Consider the following 23,324-nt stretch of genomic DNA (forward strand, 5'->3'; position numbering starts at 1 on the left):
TTGAATGCCAAATGGCTAACCTGACATAGCTCCTTTATAAACCTCCTTGTAAAAGATACCAAGTACTATCTATGACCACTTGAAGTAAATTTGACAGGATCACACAATCAAATTTGGATGGAAGCCAAACTTTATTCTAGTTCATAAACTACAGACAGACTTTGAATGCATTTCGGGGTTATTATCTTCATTTCCATTGGCCCTTCTCGTAGTCCCAATTGGCAGAGAAACCTTCAACTGGGTTCACCTTCATGTCCAACATCCTTTGGATTTGTTTGGCCTGCCACTCACTGTCAAAGGTCCGGGGACGTGGAGGGTACACTGCAGACAAATTCAAGTATCAGCCATGTCTACTCCATCAATGGTATTCTTCAATAACTCTGGCATATATTTAATCATTTTTAGGCTTTATCAATGAATACAATGAGGGATGATAATGAAAAATATATCACGTAGGGCACTTGTATACCAAATGCCAATATATTTTACATGACCTAAAATGTGATGGCCATGTATGTGTGCAAAGGGGTTAATATTGTTTTATTTCCCGAAAATTGTCACTTCTATAAATGTAGTGGTTTACATAGTCTCCAAATTGCAGAAAATCCGAGCAAACCTAAACGCCTCATAGTAAAACACAAAACTATACCTTTTTCCTTATTGCTTTTTAATGGATTCGTATTAATAATGAATTAAAATAAAAAGTAAAATTAAAACCCAAGGCAAAATCCCTTTATTAATACTGAAAAGTAAAAATCGTTTGTCGTGAAAGTCGCTCTGAATATATGGCGTCACGCTCGTACGTATTTCCGTGCAGTTGATTAGTAGTATATTATATTCACACGTGAACATGGCACATTTCTGCAGGAGAGTTGCAAAAAGCTCCCAAAGTTGACAAATGTGTACATAATGCACACTGCTGCAATAGAGGAGTAACCAAAAGTCGGATTTTTGACAAACAAACTAGGATCGTATAAAAATAAGTGCCAGTTAACTGACCGTAGACAGACTGCCACCAGACGACGAGACCGGTGAGACCTAGAAAGATGAAGAAGCCTCCCATGACGGTCTTCCACTCCGCGTTGGGCTGCTTCATCTCCGGGTAAGTCTGACGGAACGTCAGGCGGTACACTGCCAGACATTTAAAACAAGGGAAATGTCTTCATTTTAAGAATTCTGTTATAAAAGTTTGCAATCTTAATTTAAAGTCAAATCAAATACTCGCTAACTCGTTGGTTGCCATTACGCTGGTCACTTAGTCAGTGCAAACTGACTATATATATGCTTGCTTTCTGATAATATAAATAAACTACATATATTTTAAAAAAGGAATATTTTAGTAAATGGGGATTATTATTGTCTCCTATTTTGGAAATCCAAAAATATGTTCACCTTGGAATATCAGCATTTGATCACTTTGTGATAAAACACATGTTGGACTGACAAATTGCTTGCATGTGTAATACTTGAATTAGCTTCATGAAAAGCGACCAGGTCTAACAAACGTATGACAAAGCTTCCAAATTGTGATTTGAGACCTATAGTCTGAACTGAGCTAAAGATTTACATCAGACGGATAAAAGAGCCACATGGTGTTCTAGAGCCGCAGGTTGCAGACCCCTGTACTAGCCAATTGTGTGGCATCATCCGGGCAATTTGTTATTTCCCAAACAGGCATTATACAAAGTTAACAACAACAACCTTACAAGTAAGAATCTAGAATATTCATCCTTTTTCCTCATCCATCATCATGCTGAAAAGTCACCATGAATTAAATAATCTACCTAAACTAAGATCTTGCAGCCACCTGGCGGACATACACGGGTATTAATCCTCCCATAATAATGGCTATGGAGGGAACTATTTCAGTGGTTTACGGCACATTTTCATATGCTTTACTTATTTTAAGAGATTAATAAATCATTTCCTTATCATTGTCTCATGTTTGTGTTTCCTCACATCTTTCATACAAAATTGGGACATTAACCAATTTTCAAGGGTTTAGTTGGTAATTGTGTGAGGACATTGGAATGAATTAGAGAATTTACATATAAAGTACACCTCTACTTACAAAATTTTCAAGTTACGAAAAAAAAAAATCTGGAACTATTTAATTTTGGTAATAGAGCTACAGCTGTATTTCTTGTTCTCAGCTAGGAGCTTACGGGCTATTTTTTCCTCTTTGGTTAGTTGGTTCCAATGCCCTTTCTCCTTCTCCTTGAGGCTCTTGTCGGCAGCAGTCAGCTCTTCCCTGTAGGCCCTGTCTGGCAGGGGTGTGTCCACACGGTCGCAGTACATTGGCTTGGACAAGTCTGCGGCTTGGCTCACATCACCTGTGACACAGAAACTACAGGTTAAGGATAGAGATGCCACAAGCACGCTCATTTTGAGATTCCAATTAAGAATGGGGTGCCACTTCACACGAGCGGACTTAAGTACGGTGGCCTACCGTGACCATGACTCGCCATGTTGGCGCCGTTGAGGGTCACGATGGCTGCCATTGGTCTTCCCAGGAACTGTGTTCCTGCTAAACGCCGCGCTGCTGCCGCCCTCGCCGTCAGGCTGAGCATCTGTAACAAGTTTTAAGGGAAAGATGTATCAACAAGCTCCTTTATTCATTTTTTAACCTCAAGAGGTTTGCGGCAGGGTGCTGGAGCCTTTCCCAGGTAACTATGGGCACCAGGTGGAGGAAACCCAAAATCGGTGGCCAGTCAATCACAGGGCACAAGGAGACAAAGGACAAGTCACGCTCATACTCCAACCTAGAGGCAATTTAGAGTGTCCAATCAGCCTACCATGCATTTTTGGGGAGATGTGGGAGGAAACCTGGAGTACCCAGAGAAAACCCACGTAAGCCCACCACATGCAAACTCCTCACAGTGAGGACCGGCCGAGGATCGAACCCTAGACCCCACAACTGTGAGGCTGACATGCTAACCACTACTGGGCCGCCTTGATTTTCATTACTTTGTGATTTTTCTTTTGATACATTTTCAAGGTTGTTGTGGTAAGGCACCAAAGCAACATTATTTTTTCAAATGATCTTATGAATGCATTTCTTTACATTCTCCAGCCAAAACTACAATTCCAATGAAATTGGGGCCTTCTGTTAATGTTAAATTTATATTTAATATCCAAACTTTGATAGAAAAAGAATCATTCACTTTGAATTTTACATCTGGAAGATGTTTCAAAAGTGCTGGGATATGGTCTGGAATAGCAATTTTTTTTCTATAAATAACATTCAATGAATAATTTGGAAGTGAGGACTTTAGTAAAAGGGCATTAAATGTGCCATCTCCCAAATGAATGAGAGATCTTGATATGATGTTTTTCAAAGTGAACAGGCTTCATTTGCTTTTGTCCAATCTTATTGGATTTCATGATGTGAAGCGAGGACCCGCATTCAAATCATCTTTGCTTCCAGAATCAAACGCCACTCCATTTTTTTCAACTACTTTTGCTCTTTACTCTCGATCTTGACACCTGTTTGCGAAAATGGCGGAAACTGGCATGTTCTCAAATTCAAAGTACAAGCTGACCTCCAAGTTACTGTGCTCTGCTTGCCTACCCGAAGAGGAAAACAAAATTGGAAGTTCCAATAATGGAAATATACAATATCTACTAAATATGCAAATGAATATTCCACATATACACGGATACAAGTGACTGTATCTCAACTGGACACTTTGATGCAGATTAATCCCACGCATTGTTTGCCTTGGTGGCTGCACGTACGCCACTCTGTCCACGAAGGAGAATGCTAGACTTGAGGAAGAGAGGACTTTTCCTTTTTTTTTTTTACCCTTTCCATTGTGTTTTTCCTCGAGAAAAAGGTCGATATAATGACTCACCATTGGTGCTGGTGCAAATCCTCCGTGGAAAAAGCTTGCTCCGCTCCTGCGTGCTATCTGCTTTGATATCAGGGACACATGACGGGGGAGAAGTTAGTGGGTGGGTCCCAAATACAGTCTGGATGGGGCAAAGTGACAGAGGGAGTTGAGAAGATCATAAATGGATAACATACTAACATCTATATAAAATGACGCAGGTACCAAATTTGAAATGAGCTTTAGTAGACGCCTGTTGAAAAATGTAGAAATGTTTGTCCTCTTTTTACTGCACTGTGCAGAAAGTTTAGGGGCTTTACAAAACCACACAAGAAGTTGGTTTACTGTTTGTTTATATGATGCCTATCTTGCTACTTTCTGTATTACATGCGCAGTTAGTGGGAAAAAAATGCCCATAAGAGTTGACGACGCTTTAATGGTGGAAGACTGCTCCTTTATTTTATTTTTCAGAGGTCTGGCCTTCATCCCAGGGGGGGAATTGCCAAAAGGGTGTGTGTCTTAGTTAGCCAACAGCAGTAGATCTTCAGCAGGAAGGGGAGGAGCAGCCCCCGGGTCAGATGAGGACAGCTCGGTTTATATTAGAACAACTTGAAACCAGGCAGACCGCTTCACAGTTTTACAGATATTTCTACTGAGATATGGCTATGGTGGCTATGAAATACAATAATGGTGTTTTCTAAATTTGTTGTCTTTATTTGGAGTTCTTCAATTGGCTGTGGAGGTTGTCAGGTCATACATAGACAGCAATGCTGCATCCCAGATAAATCCCACTTTTCTCAGTCTGCTGGTTATGAATCAGATGCCTGAAATATTAGACTGACAATCCTTGAGGGTTATTCCGATTTTTTTGTTTAGATAAATTGACTGTGGTTCTTAATATTTATTGTGTTTTATGTGCCATACTAAAAGCCACTTGTCACCAACTTAATCTTGTGTTGTGCAGTACTTGGGGGAAACTAATGAAAAGTATGTGGCATAAACTTTGAATAATTCATCCATGCTATTCAGATTTGGTCAATATGGTTCTTGAAAAGTGAAGCTGTTTTTGCACATTCCATGTTAGTCCACTAGTGGGAAGCAAAACACCATTTTATTTCAAGCCTTTGCGTCTAATGAACTGTAATCACAGCAATGTTTTTTTTTTTAATTATTATTATTATTATTTTTGCTTGTGGAAGTCACACTAGATCAGGGGTGTCAAACTCCTTTTTTGTCGCCACATCGTAGTTTCGTTCTCGTCCGGAGATCTGCTATTTCTTTCAATTAGGCTGCCAGAATTAATCGATTTATGAATTGACACCTTTCCGATCACTAAGAGTTCATTTTTGGACATTAAAATTAGTACAAGTCTTCTCTTTCAGTCCAGTACTAGTTTTGCTGGAGTTGCCAAATGGAAAACCACAAATGGCATGTATCATTTCTCCTACATGATTCCATCGAAGATAACATTGTTTAAAGTTCAAGCCCGAGCCTAATAAACTGTCTTTTCCCGCCTGTGCATCCAGAGAAGATGCATGTCGAAGCAGCTGTGAGGACACGCGTCCGTTGCTCGTTTATGCAAATCAACTGAGGAGCATGACGCTGCCAATGATCCCGAGTCCTTTTCTATGACAGCCCCCATCGGTCTTGGCCCCACTGTAATCCCTTCGCTGCCATTAGAATTGGAGATGTTTTTTATCCAGTTCTCATGGGGAAACATTGGCCAGACGTCCTTTTGATGTTGTCCTTTTGTTCATCGGGCCCAGATCGACGCAGATATTGTGTACCAGGGAATCCATTTTTTTTTTGTCACTCCTGCCTCAGTATAATGGCAGGTGACCTTTGACCTAGTCCAACTGACATTGGGTTGCAAGATGGGATGCATTCTAAAGTGGTCACCAGCCAAATCACCTGTTTTTTTCTAAGGAATTTAATTTGTATAAACCTAAAATGTGGTAAGAGTGTCTGCCACGCAGTTCTGTGGCTCAGACTTGCATTCTCATGTTAGTTTGAGTGAAGACTCCCTAAACAAGCAGTCCTACATTTAGCAACAAATGAAGGAATTTATCAATTTGTATTTAAACGTTTTCAGCTAAGCTAGGATTTTATTTTTTTGTGTGGCATTAATCCCCCTAGTGGTCTTAAAGAGCTTTCAAAAGTCTAAAATGAGCAGAAAGCCCCTTGATCATATGTATACCAGCAAAAATCACCTTGTTTGATGTATTGGAAAAGAAGAAGAAAAAAGACTAATTTTTGATGTTTTATTGTGAAGAAAAACATCAATCCCAGTATTTCATAGAAACAGTCCTTAGCAGCTTTTGCAAATCCAGTATAATTTTAGTCAAATACGAGTCCCTCAAATTGTAAGTCCTATACTAGTGACGTCAGGAAAACCAATTGTTCCAAGTGCCGAGAAGTGAATAGAACATTGAAAAGCTGCTATTTTTGGGTCCCTCAACACAAAGATTTGAATTACAGGCTTAAGACAAGATGAGCGTTTTACAATAATTTGTCTTTTAACATTGGTCAGGCTGAGTTTTTGCTGAGAATGACTTTTCCCCTGCTGGCTAGGTTCAATGGCACTTCCGGCAGAGCGCGCACCTTTTCTGCACGTGTGTTCGTACGTGCGCTTTAGACCAATAGTCTTGCCGCCTGGAGGCTTTGTGCGTAAGTGGGTCACCCTCCCATCACTTCCACGCTAACGACGGACCCCATCTCCCTCCCCCTCGTTCCCTTCTCGTCCTAATCGCTCCTCATCCTCCGCCACTTTCGGCTCGGCCGCTTTTGTCTCTTGTTGCTATCCCCCCATTTCTTGGCACTCCCTCATCAAAGATGCAATTGCATGACTGCAAGTGAAAAGGACGGCAAAGTGGCTAGCGTTAGCTGCGCATGCATAATTGTCAATAGGAGATGTACAGCCCACTCGGTGAGCTGGCCTTTTTCCTGCTGTGCACGTACTTCACTTTTCCTGTCTAATTGGCTTAGAGTGACTGCTGCAGCCCCAGGCTAACAAAATCCACCTTGTGCTTTGCTTTTGAAACATATCCACAAACATATTTTAATTCTGACTGGCCCAATCCCGTCCAATGAGTGCATCAGTAGGAAAAAAACTATTTCTCTTTTAATATATATATATCTCTATCTGTATCTATATCTATATATTTGTAATTTGAATTTTTTCAACCAGGATTTGATTCAGATTTTGAATAATCACATTGATAAGAATGTAATTATTTTGTATTGGACACCTATTGTGAAAAACAAGTGCTTTATGAGATCAACCTAAAAAAAAACGGGTTTGGATTTAAGGGTTTCCAGGGGATTTGAAATCAATTAACTCCCATTTTATCAGCAGCAAAAAGAACAGAGTAAACAAAAACCCTTCCGAAATACAACTCCATATCAAAATAAGGGGACTTAAAATAACAAATTAATCAGTGAATGAGATTAAGGAAGAAATGTGTTAAGGCAGTAGTCCCATTTTTGCCTAATAAATAAAAGCATACCATACCAGCAGACAACATTCATGTACAAATGATCCCCAAAATCAATTACAGAGAAAATGACACAATCTTGTTTATTTAATATATTGGCCAATTATATCAAACACTTAAATTAATCAATTAAAAGAGGCGTGCAAGTCATTCAATTCTTGCATTAGTGCTGTAAAAGTACTATGGTCTATCTTTTCTGTAACCAGATTTACATGCTGATAGTTTTTTAAAAATCTGATTTTTATGGGTGTTTCTTAATGATTTTTTTAAGGTCGTATGTTCCAAGTTCTAAACATCGTACATATAAGAAAAATGAAGGCAGTAATCTGACCTCTAAATGCCTTCATTCTTGTCACGTGTGGTTGGGTCATTGAAGCCGCTCCGTTTGGACAAATAAGTTAATTATGGTGTGCTTTGACGGAATCCCTCATGGCTCAGTCATTGTGTCCTCAGGTGATCCATCATGGGAGCTAAGGCCTAACTGACATGCAGAAGGAAAACCTCCCAACGTCCAGGGCATAGACTAGACCCTTGTCCACCACCATGGCAACCACCCACCCACACTACTAAGCTCCACAAGAATATTGAGCGGGAATATTGTGACTCTGTCCACCACTATTGGGCTAATAACAATTCACCGTATTTTCACGACTATAAGGTGCACTTAAAAGTCTTAAATTTTCTCCAAAATAGACGGTGCGCCTTATAATACAGTGTACCTTATATATGGAAAAAACAGAAAAGCAAAAACGAAAAGCCACCACTTTCGGATATTAAAAAACACAAACGCCTGAACTGAAACAATACTGTTAAATATGCTGATGCCATCTTAGTTTACAACATCTTCCATCATATAGCTCCTCCCCCACTGCAAGATTTTATACAAAAAATCCAAAACATCAACAATGGCTGCCTCTAGAGGTGACTGTGTAGTGAGTGCTTCATACCTGGAAGTCAAACCTTTTTGAGACCTTCCTCCAGGCGCTCTAAAAAAATAATCAATCCATGATTATATTCTCTGATATATACATCCCTAGTGAGCAGCAGAAACTAAAAACTCCCATCAATTTGGGTTTCAAGCACTTAAATGTGACGTCATGCTCAGGAAACAGATGATGTAAAAGCCATATTCTAACTCAACATCTATATTTTTTGCCCAATTCCGCTCTTCTGCTGTCTTTGAGAAGGGTGCTTTTTTCTCAGTCATTTGGAAAGAAAAGATGGGCAAATTGTGTGATGATGACTCATCTCCTCCCTCCGCACAGAGGTAAACTGGAGGGTCATATTTATCTCTCTTGGGCTCTGACCCCAAGTCTGCCGTGGAAGCCCCCCAAATCTTACATTATACACCTGCGCTTAAGCCCCGTTAATGAATTTGTGGGCGGGGAACCGCTTTCCCTCAGGGAAGTTACATAGTTCATGTGGCTGAGTGATAAGGAGCGGCCGGCTGACGCCATCTTGCAAATCAACCAATGTGGCGGAGACGGGAGATGATTTTCCTCTCATTTATGCGGTGAAAGTGCTGAGGGGCAGCTGCTCGTCTGGATGTGATGGGGGGACTTTATCATTTGTTAGATTTTGGTAACCTAAGCAGACATTGATGTATTTCAATTGAGCAACTGCAGCTGTGTGCTCATGTTATCTTCAGTTATGTATTGATAAGACAACCAATATGGACATTTTTTGTCTATTCACTTCAATAGGAATCTTTGCAACTGAAATGAAAGTGGCAAGATCAATTTCCGCATCGATTAATTGCTTGGTCACTTGTTGCTGGGCAGACTGAATAAGACGCAATCATTTGTGATCCCCAAGATAGGTGAGACAAAAACTAGTACTAACGTGATGCTTAATTTATGACACATTGTTTCCATATTACTGTGCAAATTCCAGGGAAAAAAATGTCCAAAGTGTATCATAATAATGTACAATCATGTAATCCGTACAGTCCATCATATCTTTAATGAATGTTGGGTCACATCCATGAGGAAGCTTTAATAACCAAGCTAGCTTCTTCTTTTTGACTTCTACTTATTGTTTTCTAATGACTGCAAATGGGCTTCTTAAGGCCAGTTGGCCAGGGTTCAGCACCCAAGGGAGGAACCCCCCCCAACCGGGGGAACCTGCTGCCAAACGGCTGTAAATCACCATCTGTCTCTAACGTGTGATCACCTGACCTGAACTTGTCAACCTTGACCTTTTTGCTTTCCACCCACACATGTCCAGCCTGTTAGCCACCCACCCAGACAACAAATAAAATAATTCAGCAGAAGCAAAAAAAAAATTGTAGGGCATGTAAATTATTTACAATTCCATATCATTTAATATAATTATTGAAGAATCTTTATTGCTCAGGCCCCCACCTCACTCCGTTAACCTCAATGATTAAAATATCATACTAAGACTACCTTCTGACTACTAATACAGTAGAATATGCAATAGTTAAACTGGAATGTTTCAACAAAATGAATGGTTTAACTAATACAGCCACGCTTATATAAATATATACATACACACATACACTGTCACATCATGAGAGAGTAGTTATTTGGAGACATGTTGGGGGGAAAAAATGGAGCCATGTTTTTCCAATTTTGTTACATTCCACAGAGTGGAGTAATTGTCGTAGTACTATACCATTATAAGACCCCAAAGAACGCTGTGGTCGCCTCTGTTGAAAGTCTTGTCTGCTGCCCGTGTCTTTGACTTTGTACGCAAGTCATATTTGAAATGAGTTACCGCAGCCAAATCCTGCTCTTTTAGCCAGGTCTTTCCAATTAGTCTCTTATACGACCACTGGTCATACCCTCTTGCAAAGGCGAGTTGACTTAACCTGAAAACGGCATAAAAAAACAAACAAACAGTTAAATAGTGATATCAGCATTTTAAGCTGTGACACTATTGAGGCAATAAATGCATGACTGAGTGAATCGCCATTTACCTTGAAGTACCAAATGTTACTACCACATTTTTATGCTTTTATAACAATTTTAAAATGAATGTAACAACTTTTTAATCATTTCTTGTCAGTGTCCGGTGGGAAAAGTTGATATTTTAGTAAATTAAAAAAACACCTTGTAAAAACTATGACAAAATAGACAATGTAAACAAATGAGCAGGCTTTCAAATTTTGGAAATTAAGACCCACATGAAGTACATAATTGTGTTGCTGTGTCGCTTTAAGGGCATATTGAGTTACTTCATCTCCACTTTGGCCATTTACCGCGCAATTGTGGAGTGTCTTCTCATAACGGAAGTAGCGAGAATGGTGCGCCCTCCTGGGCCGCTTGAACAATTTCCTTTCACCACAAGCCAAGTCCACTCAAAGAGTTCATAACTGGAAGCACTTAAGAGACATAAACAAGACTGTTGTTGTTTTTACTTGGACACTTGATTGAACATGACGCCGTTCCAAAACATGATTCTCGCAAAGATGGATGTCTTTGTTGACTTACGTAAGAAGTTAACCAGCAGTCGTTATATAGTCGACTCGCATAATGTTCCAAGAGCTTAATATTAATATTCGCTGCAAGTCTCTCAATGAAAAAAAATCATTTCAAGAGTGCAGTGTATTCCTTTTGTATTTCAATGCCCAGGAAAGCAGGGCTATTATGCAACTGGACTAATGAGGACCTGCTGCCTCAGCACATCTTTATGGAGGACATTAGAAAAAGTTCCCACATACCTAAACTGCTCGGTATGCAGATATTGTTTCGTGAAAAAGAGACATTTTGTCCACGCTGTGATGATGAGATGAGATGAAATGTATGTGTAGACATTTCACAAAGGAATCCCGACTCTGGGTGATTTATTTGTTTTTACCATAGCAGCATGTTGTCTTACCGCCCAGAGATTGTTGTAGAGATGCCAACACAAAGCACAAAGAATTGACGGTTAAAACACTGTAAATGTTGAAAGGGAGTTGAATGTGTCCTCTTGTCATTGGTGATCTGATGCCAGTCTGCCAAGCTCATGAACAATCTCCAGTGGAGCGGCACGTTGTGGTACTGTGCACTTCCACATGATCACAGCTGAACAAAGAGTGTGAGTGCCAGTCAAGTCAGTCACACACTATAACAACTTCATCCTTGAAATTTTTCCACTGAGCGGACAGAAAAACCAGAGAAGGAAACCTGGCAAAAGACATGTAATGGAACCAAAAAGCAAAAGTTTTGCTTCAAGACGCAAGGCTGTACAAACTGGCGCTATTGACGCAACGTACATCAAACCCAGGCAAGGCCAGTAGCTGGCAATGTCGCTTTGGAAGGGATAATGGAACCAGAAAGCAAAAGTTTTGCTTCAAGATGCAAAGCTGTACAAACTGGCGCTATTGACGCAACAACGTACATCAAACCAAGGCAAGGCCAGTAGCTGGCAATGTCGCTTTGGAAGGGAAGACCAAAGTAGCTTTGCAAATCATCGATGTTGCCATTTTTCCAGGTTCTAAGGTCATAGAAGTGATGAAATGAAGTGGCCTTGTTTTGAATGTACCCTTTGACAGACCACTCCTGTTTTTAGTTCTAATTTACTGTCGTGACCTGATCTTTCAACTTGCAACAACAAAATTTAAAACATTAGACTTGGTGCAACCTAATGAAGTTCTGCTTGTTCTGAAAAAAATAAAAGTTAAGCCAGGAGCCCTGGGCTTACCACAACAGTTGACGGGTAAACAATTGGCTAAAATAGGTTTCGAATAATGTAAACTAAACCTACGCGAATCCCACAATGTCAAGCCATTGAATCCAAATGTACAATTTGTTTCTCTTTGCAACCGGATATGAGCAGTCAAGCTTTGACAATATCCATAGAAAGGAGAATTGAGAATATGGAGTATATATTCACCCCACGCAACTGCTTGGGGCGGCTATTTACAGCGTGCCAAGCTCACTTATTGCATCACCTGGCTCTTATCAACACCTATCCAGACATTTAGGCTCCGCTATTTAACACATAAACGAGGGCATGCTGAGCAAAAACACATGGGTTTGTTCTCGTGGGAAGAGAGTGTAACTAATAAGCGCTGCATCCTCCTCTGCATGCGTGTGGTGAATGAAGCTGAGGTCACGCTAAAATAGTTAATTAAATCGCTTTGCTGCCAAAACATTAGCTCATCATTCCCTGGCCTTTTTTGCCATTAGTTAGACTTCAGCCCCCAAAATCGTCCCCCTCTTGTAAAGGCTGAAAACTTAAGGAAAGTAGAGAATCTCTTAATTTTTGGAGTGATTTTTTCCATTCTGTTTATTCTCATTAAGGTCTGATGGAAGCCGGAGATTTTCCAAAGCGTGAGAAACTGGAAGGTACATCCTTAACTGGTCGCCGGAAAATTGCAAGGTACGGAATGTACGCGTAGACGAAAACACTCCCCCATGTTTGTTTCTGTGGACAATTTAGCATCTTCTGTAATCCTAAAACACAAGTTTTGTTGGAATTTTAGGGGGAAAGTGAGAAGAAAATGAATTGAATGGAGTTATTTTTTTAATAGTTTTAACATTGACTTTTTCGCTTTAAGCTTTTTCAAGGATGCTGTTAAAATAGGAACAAAATCTAGCAAGTAATATCTAATTAAGAACTATAATACAAAGGCCTGTTTGGAAAAAAAACCTGTAAGGAAGTATATTAAGAGTAAATAAGTTAAAAATGTGGAAAAATGTCCTCGGACAACGACAGCAATTCTCATTTGCTCACCAACTCCCAAACGGCTCGTTGATGTTAGGCGAGCCAGCAGGTTCCACCATCAAAATGTCGGAGGGCACTTGGGGTAGACCCAGATGCGGCTTGTGAGCCATACTTTCCCCGTTCCAGATGAATAACAAAAACAAAGCCTTAAACATGTTTTTAATATGGATTTGCCATTTCCTTATGCTATCAAACATGAGGGATTAATGAAATCCGATTTTGGTTGAGGGCAGGATGTACACGCTAGCGCCTCTCTCTGGTCATCACCATTTCTGCCTTGATTGGTTGTACTTTTGACGTGAACGGACAGATTGTCAATATGATGACGCTTCAGTCACCGTTTCAGGTAGTTCTTTCGTTCTGAAACTTGAGCCATCCTAACTCATTGAAATGTGAAACTGGGTGTGGCCTTTAATTATCATGTTAATGAACCCCAGCTGGGATAGAGTCCAGCACTCCCTTCCGAGGATTAGCAGTATACAGAGAATGGATGTTGCGTCACACTGGGAATGGACATTTTCTCACACAAGTGTTTTTAGGAAGAGGCATAAAAGATACCAGCATACAGTCTCAGAATTCTTTTGAGAAAATGTTTTCGCTGTTGCTAATCAATGAGTATGAATGAGAGTATGTACGCAGTAGAGTCTATGATAGAACCATGTTCACAGATATAATATTCCCTTCCTTGTGATTCTAAAGCTTGTTTCTTGTGCATTTTTCCATTTTATGTACCGCTTATCCTCACAAGGTTCACAGGTGTTTCCTGTGCAACAATGAAAAATAAATGGATATGTCTCTTATGCCTTCAATTACAGTTTGCTCCCAATTCCTGGAAGATGAACACTTTGAAAACACACACTTGATCTAACTAGTGTGTGAGAACAAAGCATGCTTCACCATGTAAAAAGGATGCTTACCTTAGGCAACACTACCTTGTAATTTCCCTTCCTAATAATTTCCTGGCCAGGCAGAAGTTTTTAGCTCAGCACGGACTCTTTTATACACGCCGAATGTTCCCTGTAGGAAAGAGAAAGAGGACGACCGCTCCAACGTAGACAGGATCTTCCATTATTCCCAAAGTTGTAATGGAAACAACACGCCATTTCAAAGAGTAATAACAGTTTGTGTCCAGGCACGTGTTACACGACTGCCCGCTGTAATTCATTCACATCTGTTCCGTAGCTTTAACAACTTAAATTGCCTGTACTTAGTCTACCTCCTCGAGTGAGAGGAAAAGCAAGGAAGAACGTCCGTAGCATCGTCTGGAAAGAAGTTTGACTGGATCCATTCAGGTTGAAGGCACTCACAAAATTGTATGGGGTTTGTTTACATTAGAACGTCCAAGAAGATGAAAAATGTGTAATTGTAGCATGTTGTATGAACTCCAATGAATGATGTTTTTGCCTTGGTATAAGTGATGGAAACGCAAGCAATGGTTTTGTTTGTATTCTGCCTTTATACTTGTTGTGCTGTTCACACAAAATGGGACGTGTTGTTCTCACACGTGTGAGCACTTGGGAATTGTAAACTAGATCTTTCATTTTTGTGTTCGTCAAAAAATGAACACATCCAGTTTTACTTCTTTATTTAAAAAGACTCAGGGTTACTTGAGGTTGGTGCGTGGCTTCTGCAGACGTTGGAAAATGATTCCATTTGATTGGTTTCTGATGTGTTGGCGTGTTGACCAGACGTACCAAACGCCGTGGTTAATGCTAATGATGTTTTGATGATTTCTCCTGGCTTGTCTTCATTTACTTGAGGCTTAGCCAGAAAGGATCCTCGTTTCTCCAAACAACCAGCTTGTCTTGTAACGAGAGACATGACTAATTATACAAAAGAACGTCTCCAGGGCGAATCAACTCAACCAGGATCATCTGTGTGGGAAAAAAAACCTAAAGAAACGACCCTTACTATTCATTTTGAAGAAATACTCCGTGAGAAGGTTTTGTTATAGCCAGAGGTTGTTTTTAGGACACTGCTTTGACCGTATCGACCCACAACCTCCCAAACTTGACCCACTGACCAGAAAAGTCAAATGAACTCGTCTTTGGGTTCAAATCCATGTTGTAGTTTGTTTTCTTGGCTTTCTTTACACACAGGAAGTGATTCATATAGAAAAGAAAAGCCCATTAAGCTTTTGTAGTCACCAAAGAAATGCTAACGAAAAAACAAAATTCCAATATCTAAACTGGAACCTCATCCAGCTGTTAATAAAAGGGACAGTTTTGCAGGATTGTGCCACTGCGTCATTCAAATGCTAATACTTAAACCCATTTAATTAAAATTGCATACATTAATTTTGAATACAGTACATAATTATCTTGTCTGGTGGCTTGGAAACATTGAGTCAAGGGGAAAAGATTCGATTTAAAGTGGAGAAGAGACCAGAAAATTTTTCTATGGCTGCCAGGTCACAAGTTGATGTAAAAAATGTTCAATGCTCATGCAAAATATCTTTGAAAACATTTAACTGGTGACAGTGATGAGAAAATACAACATAAATGCTTCCTTTTATTTGGAAATTGGCACACACCCTCAGGAAAAACAGCAAACTGAAATTTACCTAGTCAGAATACTTTATTCACAGTGCAACTTTTCAAAAACTCTGAGGCCCGTTTTCCCAGATTTGCGCTTTCAAGCTCCGAAAAAAAAGTATTTTTCCAATCAGCACACCAGCAGAAGCACACGTCCCCACTTTTCCGTTTATAATAATTTTGTACTTCTTACCCTGGGGGGTGGGGGGGGGGGGGTAGTCATTAAATTTGGCAAACTATGAACTGAGAACATAGCTTTATTTGTACTGCGTCTCGCTGAATGGTTTACTTATCTGCTTCATGTGTCACAGGAACAGCCGGGGGCTTAAACAAGTCACGTGGTTCCCTCACAAACTTTTAATGTTTAAACAAGCCGTGAATATTTGCTTGGCTCTCCTGTCCTATATGCCAAGTATGGGAATGTCAACATCCCCCATTCGGATCAACAGCGTTCATAGAGAACGTGGAAAATAGATTTAATTTTAAACAGGCCTATGGGCATCGCCATTAATGCTACTGTCCAAGTCAAACTAGCAAATGGCCGCATGGAACCACAGACGTTTGAGCTTGTTTACAGTGGATGACTGAGATGAGGCCTGTCTAGTCATGAGTGAAATGCGAGAAGTAACGCAAGCGTTGTTGCACTCGTGGAATGTGCGTGCGCTCGCGTTTGTGTACGCACGGCGTGTGATTCCAGCGGGAAGACTATGAAGCCACAGAGGCTTCATTTTTTTTCTCGTTCGGTAGCCGTCTCCAGAAGGCTCAGAGAATCTAATTGGATCCTGCGGTGTTTGGCCTAAGCGGTGCGCACCGCACACTCTGCGTAACCTTCCCTCCTAATCCACCTGCCGCTTCAATTTGTGGCTTTTAGCCAAGGTGTGAGCTCTCTTGGGGTTGTCTTCCCATTGCCTGAGGGACGGGTTGGCACCCTTGCAAGGTCTTTATGTTGAGAGGTTTCTCCCTGTGGCAATGGGGGTCGTGTAGCATACAGATGAGGGGAGAGTTTGGGACTAAGCTGTTGGGCAAACCGTGGGAGGCCAGCCTAGACTGAAGTTGTGAGCGTAAGAGAAGTGACAGGCTGGTTGACCTTTTATAGGAAAGAGGATAAATGACTTTATCAAAAGCTTTTGAGGAAAGCTAGCTAGCTGTCCAGTGCAGGTACACACTGAGATGCAAAACCAGTTGGAGCCCAAGTCCAACTTCTTGTAAGTCAGTCATGCAAATGAACAAGAATACTGCGTTGAGACAGTTCTTGCTATGCTTATGGTTTCGCCAACTTTCTCCCAAAATACATGTATTATGTTCAATGAAGGCTAATTGTAATTTGTCACAATCAATTGTGTCTTGGGGTAGAATAGTGACCAGCTCAGGATGGATTATGCATTTTCTCACCAGTAATTCTAATGATGGCAATCACTATGCAAAATGTATCAAAACACACAGTTTTAGCCAGATTTGAGGGTTTTGGTTTAATGTATGGTTTGGGTGTTCCAAAAAAATAAAACCCAACAATAGCAAGATTTGTTTCCCTTTTGTTATCCTATCTTGATGCAAAAAGAATGAAAGAAGCAGTGGAATTTCTCTCGATTGCCAATGGCCTCAACGCTCAGCAACATATTTTCTACATGAAGTTAAAGAAGAGTGGAAACAAGGTTGGATTGGAAGGAGTTGTTTCCTCGGGAAAGGATGATCAAGAAGGCGTCAGAATCTGTTGGCTCAGCTGAAATATTTATTCAGCCACCCACACCCACTGGTTTATTTTTGACCCAGAGTTGCCATCCTGAGTCGAAGGAATCCGGGTGGATGTCCGTTCTGGAGAATGACGGAGCAATGCCTGGCCGTGTTTTCCTTTTTTAAACTGCGCACGTGCATTTGCAGGTCAGAGTCCATGTTTTTCGTGGGTTTACTGTGTTCATTCTGCACCACAAAGGCTGCCCTGGTGCACCCCACCCTGGTTCACCCAAATAAGCTCCCTCGTTCATGTTTGCGTAGCGAGAGCAGGCCTGCCAGCATGTGAACAAAATATATAACCTTTCACTTGACAAGATCATACATCCTTTTTAAAAATTAATTATCTTGTCCTAATAATAATACAACCATGAATGACATATCCTTGACTGCACCTATTTTATTCTGTTTATATTCTCAAATTTCCCATTAACATCTCATTTAGGCATTCTCGTTTATTTCAACTCTTCATTAGAAGTCATAATCGGACATAGCCTAATGTAAAAACAATACAAAAATGGCTTTAAAGGCAGCTAAGCCCTCTCCCTAACTTTTTATTGTTTTTCCCCTTTTGTACTCTTTAAATCTGTCTGCTTTCGATTTTGTTTAATGTACTATGAGCTGATTGTGCGCAGTTTATTGATCGGCACATTTCAGTGACATCCGGATGTAATGTAGATCTAATCAGACTGTTTTAATTACAGTTAGGTTGCCATAATTATTTATATTTGAATGACACACTTGTGCTTTCCCTCTACAACTACTCCTTACCTTCTTTACAGTTGCTGACTTTGAGAGGACGGTGAATGAAGTAGACAACCGTAAACTGGGCACATATAAAATGAACACACATCCTACAATTTATATTCTTTAATGGACCTGATTTATGCTTTGAACCTAGAATAAAGTACCGTATTTTAAGGCAATTTCCACAGTTGGTTGAATTCAGAAGTGATACTGACACAGAATAGATTAGTCAATGAATTTGAGTAGGATCGAGAAATTGTTGCTCTTAAGTATAACGTCTTTATTAATTGTAGTTTTTTTTGGGGGGGGGGCTGTTGCGACTTGTTCGAAAAGTGTGACAATCGATGTTCTGATAGCGTCCCTCATTTTCTGTTATATAAAATGTACATGCTATATATTCATTTTTAGTTACCACTACAGAAGAATGATTGACATTTGGTTTTGTCTTTGCCACAGGGGACGACAAACCAAGTCACTGAAATTATTTGTTTCGTGTAGTTTGTCTAACCTTCCTCACAAAACATTTTTATCCGGGCTTGGGACTACCCTGACTGGGAATCAAACTTTTGCCACCTCCGTTGAAAGGCAGCACTTTGTACCGCTTCACTAAAAGTGTTTCTAACTACCACTATATACGGACTATAAATCAGGATTTGTCCATTCGCGGTCAAGCTCAATGTGTTTTGTGTAAATGCCAAGGGAATGAGCTGCCAGGATGAGTGATGACAAATTCTTGATGACTCTCGTATGACGGAGCAAAAGCTCCCTGCCCTCTCTCACAACCTCTCTTCACGGCTTTTCCACAATGTGGGAGGAGCCTGCCCAACTTTGTGGGAGGGGACAGCAATGTTATTCTTGTGGAGCAAAGGCACGAGCAGGTTTGCACACACTCCACCTGCGCAAGCACTTTGTTCGTTCACCGTTGCTTCTTGCTTTTCAGCTCGTCTTGTCTTTTTTTTCCCCCGAAGCTGGAGTTGTTTTCATATGTCTTCCTGAGAGTTTGAGACTTTATTGCTGAGCTGTTGACATCCTGTAAGTAAACACTAGCCCGTGTCCTGTTTGGACACAGACTGGTGTGTCGACATAAGTTGTGCATGTGGACTTAAAGGGAGGGAGGTGGGTCTAGGTTAAAGTTCCTGTTTTGGTTTGCTATTGGTGTCATATGGGTTTAAGAAAAAGAATCCTGCTGTAAGAGAGGCAGCTGCTTCCGAGTTGGAATGGAATGTCAATCTAAAAATATGATTGAAACATTAAGCATATCTGCTGCTGGGACACCAGCGTTGATTGGTGAACTCAAAAGTCATCTGATGTTTCAAATATAATTTGAGGCTATTGGTAAAGTAAACCCAAATTGGCCATTCCAAAACCTTCTGATTCCAAAAACCTTTTCTAGCACGTGAGGCCACAGGTGTCAAATGCAAAGCCGAACAGTCAGATCACCATCATGTATGTGTCATGTCTCTTGCTTCAATTTGTACAAATGTTACAAATTGCAGCATTTTGTTATGACACAATCCCCCTGCCCTGTTTTAAGTAACTTGAAGATTCTTTAAAAACATTGAATTGAATATGTATATTATCTACTTCGATAACTAGCCTGAAAATTGACCAGATTTGTGCTATTTCGAATTGGGAACCAGCAGTTGATTTGTTTATTCTTTTGCCATGTTATTTTCCAAACCAATATTTTGAGGTATAAACCAGCTTTGGTTGTGACGATGTTTGTGTGAATACTTTTTCTTTTCGTACGCATTAATTCTAGCCACATTTCAGAATGCTGTTGGCAATAGTGAAGTTTATCAGCCAGTCCACCACTCGTACTTTAGTGCAAGAGAGCCCACAGCATTGAATTAAGAGAGGGACTGCTATTTGAGATAGCGTTGGAGGCAACTAGCAATCCGATCCTTTGGAGCCAGCAGTGAGCCAAGATGCCCGCCAGACATTTGCTTGCTTGGTGTCAGTCAGCCCTGGGCAATTGCTGTTGTATTGGAGATTTTGTTTTACTTTATTTCCCCCCTGCATAGAACTACTTCTCTTCACCTTTGCACTTGTGAACATGGATCAAAATGGCAAAAAACGTGAATGTCGTCTAATGTGACATCCATACATATGTTAGACTTCAAATGTAGTACAAGCATCTGGAATAAACCCATGGAAAAGCCCTATCAGCACTGATGTATTCTATTAGATTAGCAGAAACTTACTAACCTGCTCCCTTTTGATATCTATGTTTCAAAATTGGAAAAAAATAACACAAAAACTTGTGAGGCGCTTAGAGGCAAGAACAAAAATTGGATCAGTCCTGCAATCTTTGAGTGTTTGGTTGGGTAAAATGTATTGAGCAAACAGTGGCTGAGTGGAGAGAAGGGCTTTGAGAGGACATACTTGGATGGACGTGATGGTTGAGTGGAGTGCGGCTAAAGATGTCATAACAATTTGCTCATGATTCTTGCACAAAACGGTTGCATAATGGTGTAGTCCAGACACTGCACAGGCATACGTGTGGGGTGATGTCCTCCACCCGTCCACACGCACAAGTAAGGAGCTGATATCTTCAAAGCCAGTGCTTAAAGGTTTGAATCTTGTTAAGTCTCTTGCTTCCAAGCTTGCCACTCAGTCTTCATTAGCTATGCTGGCAGATCCCTAAATCAACTCTCCGAGGGAGTGGCTGATAACCTCTTGAACTCTTCCTTCAAGCTCGTTATTGACTTCGAAACAGGCACTGAGCCAGCGTTGCATGCTCATAGTCCAAATCTACGTGTTCTCCTTTTTTTGTGTGTACAGATTGAGTCAACTAGACGATGTGTTAACAGAAACTCCTTAATAATGTAACAATGTGTGTCACTGTTGGGGTTCCTCATCTGTATAAACGAGCAGAGAAGCTAACTACTTTGGCTACTGTAAAAGCGATATACTTCAGGGGAAACCAAAAGTTTCACTTGCTTAATCCTAAGTGTGGCAGTTCAATAAAACAGAGCAGTTACAAGTTGCTGTTAAGCGCAACTCACGCCGGCTCGTCTGTCACTAGCCTATTCTTACTCACCATCTTTACATCTATTACAACCTGAAATCTATGAATACTGCCAAATGGTGACTTCAATTAGGATCATTTGATGTACTTTGTTTTGATCAACAACTGAATCTGAGTTATCACGCAATGCATTGAGCAATGTTGGCCCATGTTCTCTTTTTTTGTGGTTCTGGTTCTCCAACATAATGTTTTTGTCATCCTTAGAGGTTTGAAATGACAGTTTTGCATCTTCTAAATATGTTTGAGTTTTTTTGTAAGCATTGGGAAAACTACTAAAAAATAAAACAAATTTTCCTTTTGAGCAGCTGTCACACGTCAGCCTGATATAATTCTGAAAATCTGACAAAGAAGAACTACACCCTAAACCAGCCGTACTCAACCACCAGTCGGTCAAAGAAATAAATATTAACGTTTTCAATCTCGCCTTCCCAATTGAAATGACAAAAATTGTTACAACAATAATGAATAATTGGCATTGTGCTTGGGACTTGTTTTATTTTTTTTTGTGTCCTGAACATCGTCTTTGCACCATTCCAACGCGCTTTTGTCTTAAAATGTCGCCCTCCCCATATGCCAATCTGCAACTAAAAAGGAAGAGCTTTACTGATCCTCAGTAAGACAAAGGTTGGAAACCACTGCCCTATTCCATAGAGGTTCAAATCTGATTGCACAAAAAGAAATATCCTCCCGAAACGCTACAAAATGAAAAGAAAGGTTCGAGATAAATGTCCTTGTAAGGGAATATGTAATGGAGTACATCATCACTGGCCCTTGGTGCCACCATTATTGCCAGAGCAGAACTTATCACGAGCATAGCGTTCTCTGTTGTTGCTGCTTGTCTTCCTGGAGGTGAAAGGTGAACTTTCTTTCCTCGGCTGGTATTCAAACAGTTTCCCCCCATCATTTTTGACTGTAAAAGGATGACTCTTCACTTCCCAGTTCTGTCGTTTTTGTATACCGTCTATGGCCAGTGCCATTCTGCATCACTGATCTCACATGCATGTGAATGGCAATATTTGTTTGACATGGATAGATGGTGTTTCCCTTTTTCACTTCCTAAACACTGTTTCTTTGCTACATTGCTGGTGTTGTTGCTTCTTCAGCCACCCGTGAGATAAATTATTCAAAGATATGATGTGTAAAATTATTCCTAAGAACAGGTTTCTCTTTAAGTACTTCTAGCCTTACCAAAATCAGCTAAGCTACTCATTGATTCCCCTCAGGTAGTGCGTCCTTCCACGGTGTACGTCAGGTCATACATACATATCATTTAAATGTTACAGTCTCAGTCAAATAGCGATGTAGGAAAGTGTTTTTAGTGGTTGGTCCTAATTGCATGACTTTGGAACCGTGCGAGTTTCCGTGATGAAATGTCTCTCTTTGGAACGAGTCTGTGGTAGCATAGTGTGGCGTGTTTGTCTTTTTTGGCGGCAACTGCAGAGGCAAACATGGCATGGCAAGACAAGTTAAGGTTTTTGAATGTTTTCTTGGTTATAGATAGCTCAGTCTAGCGCCCACACAAAGAGCTGGAGAAATATGCTTTTGTATGTTGTTCTTGATGATACTTTGAAATACTTAATCGCCCCAAGAATTGTGTCATGTGCATGTTGACAAGAAAGTTCCAATATTTTTGGTCTGCCTGAAAACTCTTGCTCAAGTCCTTTTTTGTTGACCTTAACACCCCCACCCTGATCTCCGCAGACTGTCCTTACTCAATTGATTGAGAGACTAAATGTTGCTTTTGCACACTTAATTCCATTTAGGTGCCTGACCTGAAAGGACAAACCATTAAATGACAATACCTGGTTTTCTCGCCTTTCTATAATATTTGCATGTTGATGGCTTCTTTTGATGGAGAGATCTTCGTTCCTATGTATGACTTTAATTTGATTCTTTCTTCTATATGAGCTTTACAAGCGTCACAGCAAGTATGCAATTTTAGATTGGAATGTGGCGTGAGTTTAATTGACAACATCTTTCTTGACTTAAAATGCAAAACATCTCTGTAACAATCAGAATAAGAAACGTGGACCGCAACCCCGTAAGAAATGTCACCAATGACTGCCAATGCCACCATAAAGTAGGATTTGAGTCGTTTTTACATGTACTTGTGAATGTCTATTCTTTTTAGCACTTTCCACTTCCCAAGCACTTCTATCTTCCATAGGCTAATTGTTGATCAGCTGCTTTAGTTCATTTGTTTACCGAGTCATTGCAAGAAGGCATGTTGAGGACTTTTATTTACATTGCGCGGCAAAGGCTTTTTATAACACCAAAATACAAC

At 40.3% G+C, this 23,324-nt stretch overlaps 3 protein-coding genes across 4 annotated transcripts in view; 2 read left to right on the forward strand and 1 right to left on the reverse strand.

Annotated features, from left to right (window-relative positions):
* Positions 1-23,324, forward strand: part of nsfl1c (NSFL1 (p97) cofactor (p47)) — an 87,557-nt gene that overhangs the window by 34,899 nt on the left and 29,334 nt on the right. The gene's annotated exons all lie outside the window — the stretch shown is intronic.
* Positions 113-3,991, reverse strand: cox4i2 (cytochrome c oxidase subunit 4I2). The gene is made up of 5 exons (XM_077714347.1): positions 3,855-3,991; positions 2,450-2,570; positions 2,166-2,333; positions 1,000-1,131; positions 113-321 (listed from the first exon to the last, which is right to left on the reverse strand). Exons 1-5 carry the CDS (start codon positions 3,855-3,857, stop codon positions 188-190), a joined length of 558 nt encoding a protein of 185 aa, XP_077570473.1. The 5' UTR covers positions 3,858-3,991; the 3' UTR covers positions 113-187.
* LOC144194984 (protein FAM110A) overlaps positions 813-23,324 on the forward strand; it is a 27,677-nt gene continuing 5,165 nt past the window's right edge. Inside the window, exons 1-2 of one of the 2 annotated variants that reach the window (XM_077714281.1) lie at positions 813-1,102; positions 12,577-12,655. The gene's annotated coding sequence lies outside the window, so the exon portion shown is untranslated. Of the gene's footprint in view, positions 1,103-12,576; positions 12,656-18,886; positions 19,042-23,324 lie in introns of those variants that run through there. The other variant, XM_077714287.1, reaches the window with a different exon arrangement.

Source organism: Stigmatopora nigra, chromosome 1, assembly GCF_051989575.1.
Source record: "Stigmatopora nigra isolate UIUO_SnigA chromosome 1, RoL_Snig_1.1, whole genome shotgun sequence".
Classification (NCBI taxonomy): Eukaryota; Metazoa; Chordata; class Actinopteri; order Syngnathiformes; family Syngnathidae; genus Stigmatopora; species Stigmatopora nigra.

Bases quoted from the DNA above. Each gene is read 5' to 3' on its own strand.
- cox4i2 (XM_077714347.1), bottom strand. The intron at 1,132-2,165 runs GTAAGCTCCTAG...AATGTCTGGCAG, and splicing joins CAAAGAGGAAAAAATAGCCC to TGTACCGCCTGACGTTCCGT. The intron at 322-999 runs GTCAGTTAACTG...ATTTGTCTGCAG, and splicing joins CTGGTGGCAGTCTGTCTACG to TGTACCCTCCACGTCCCCGG.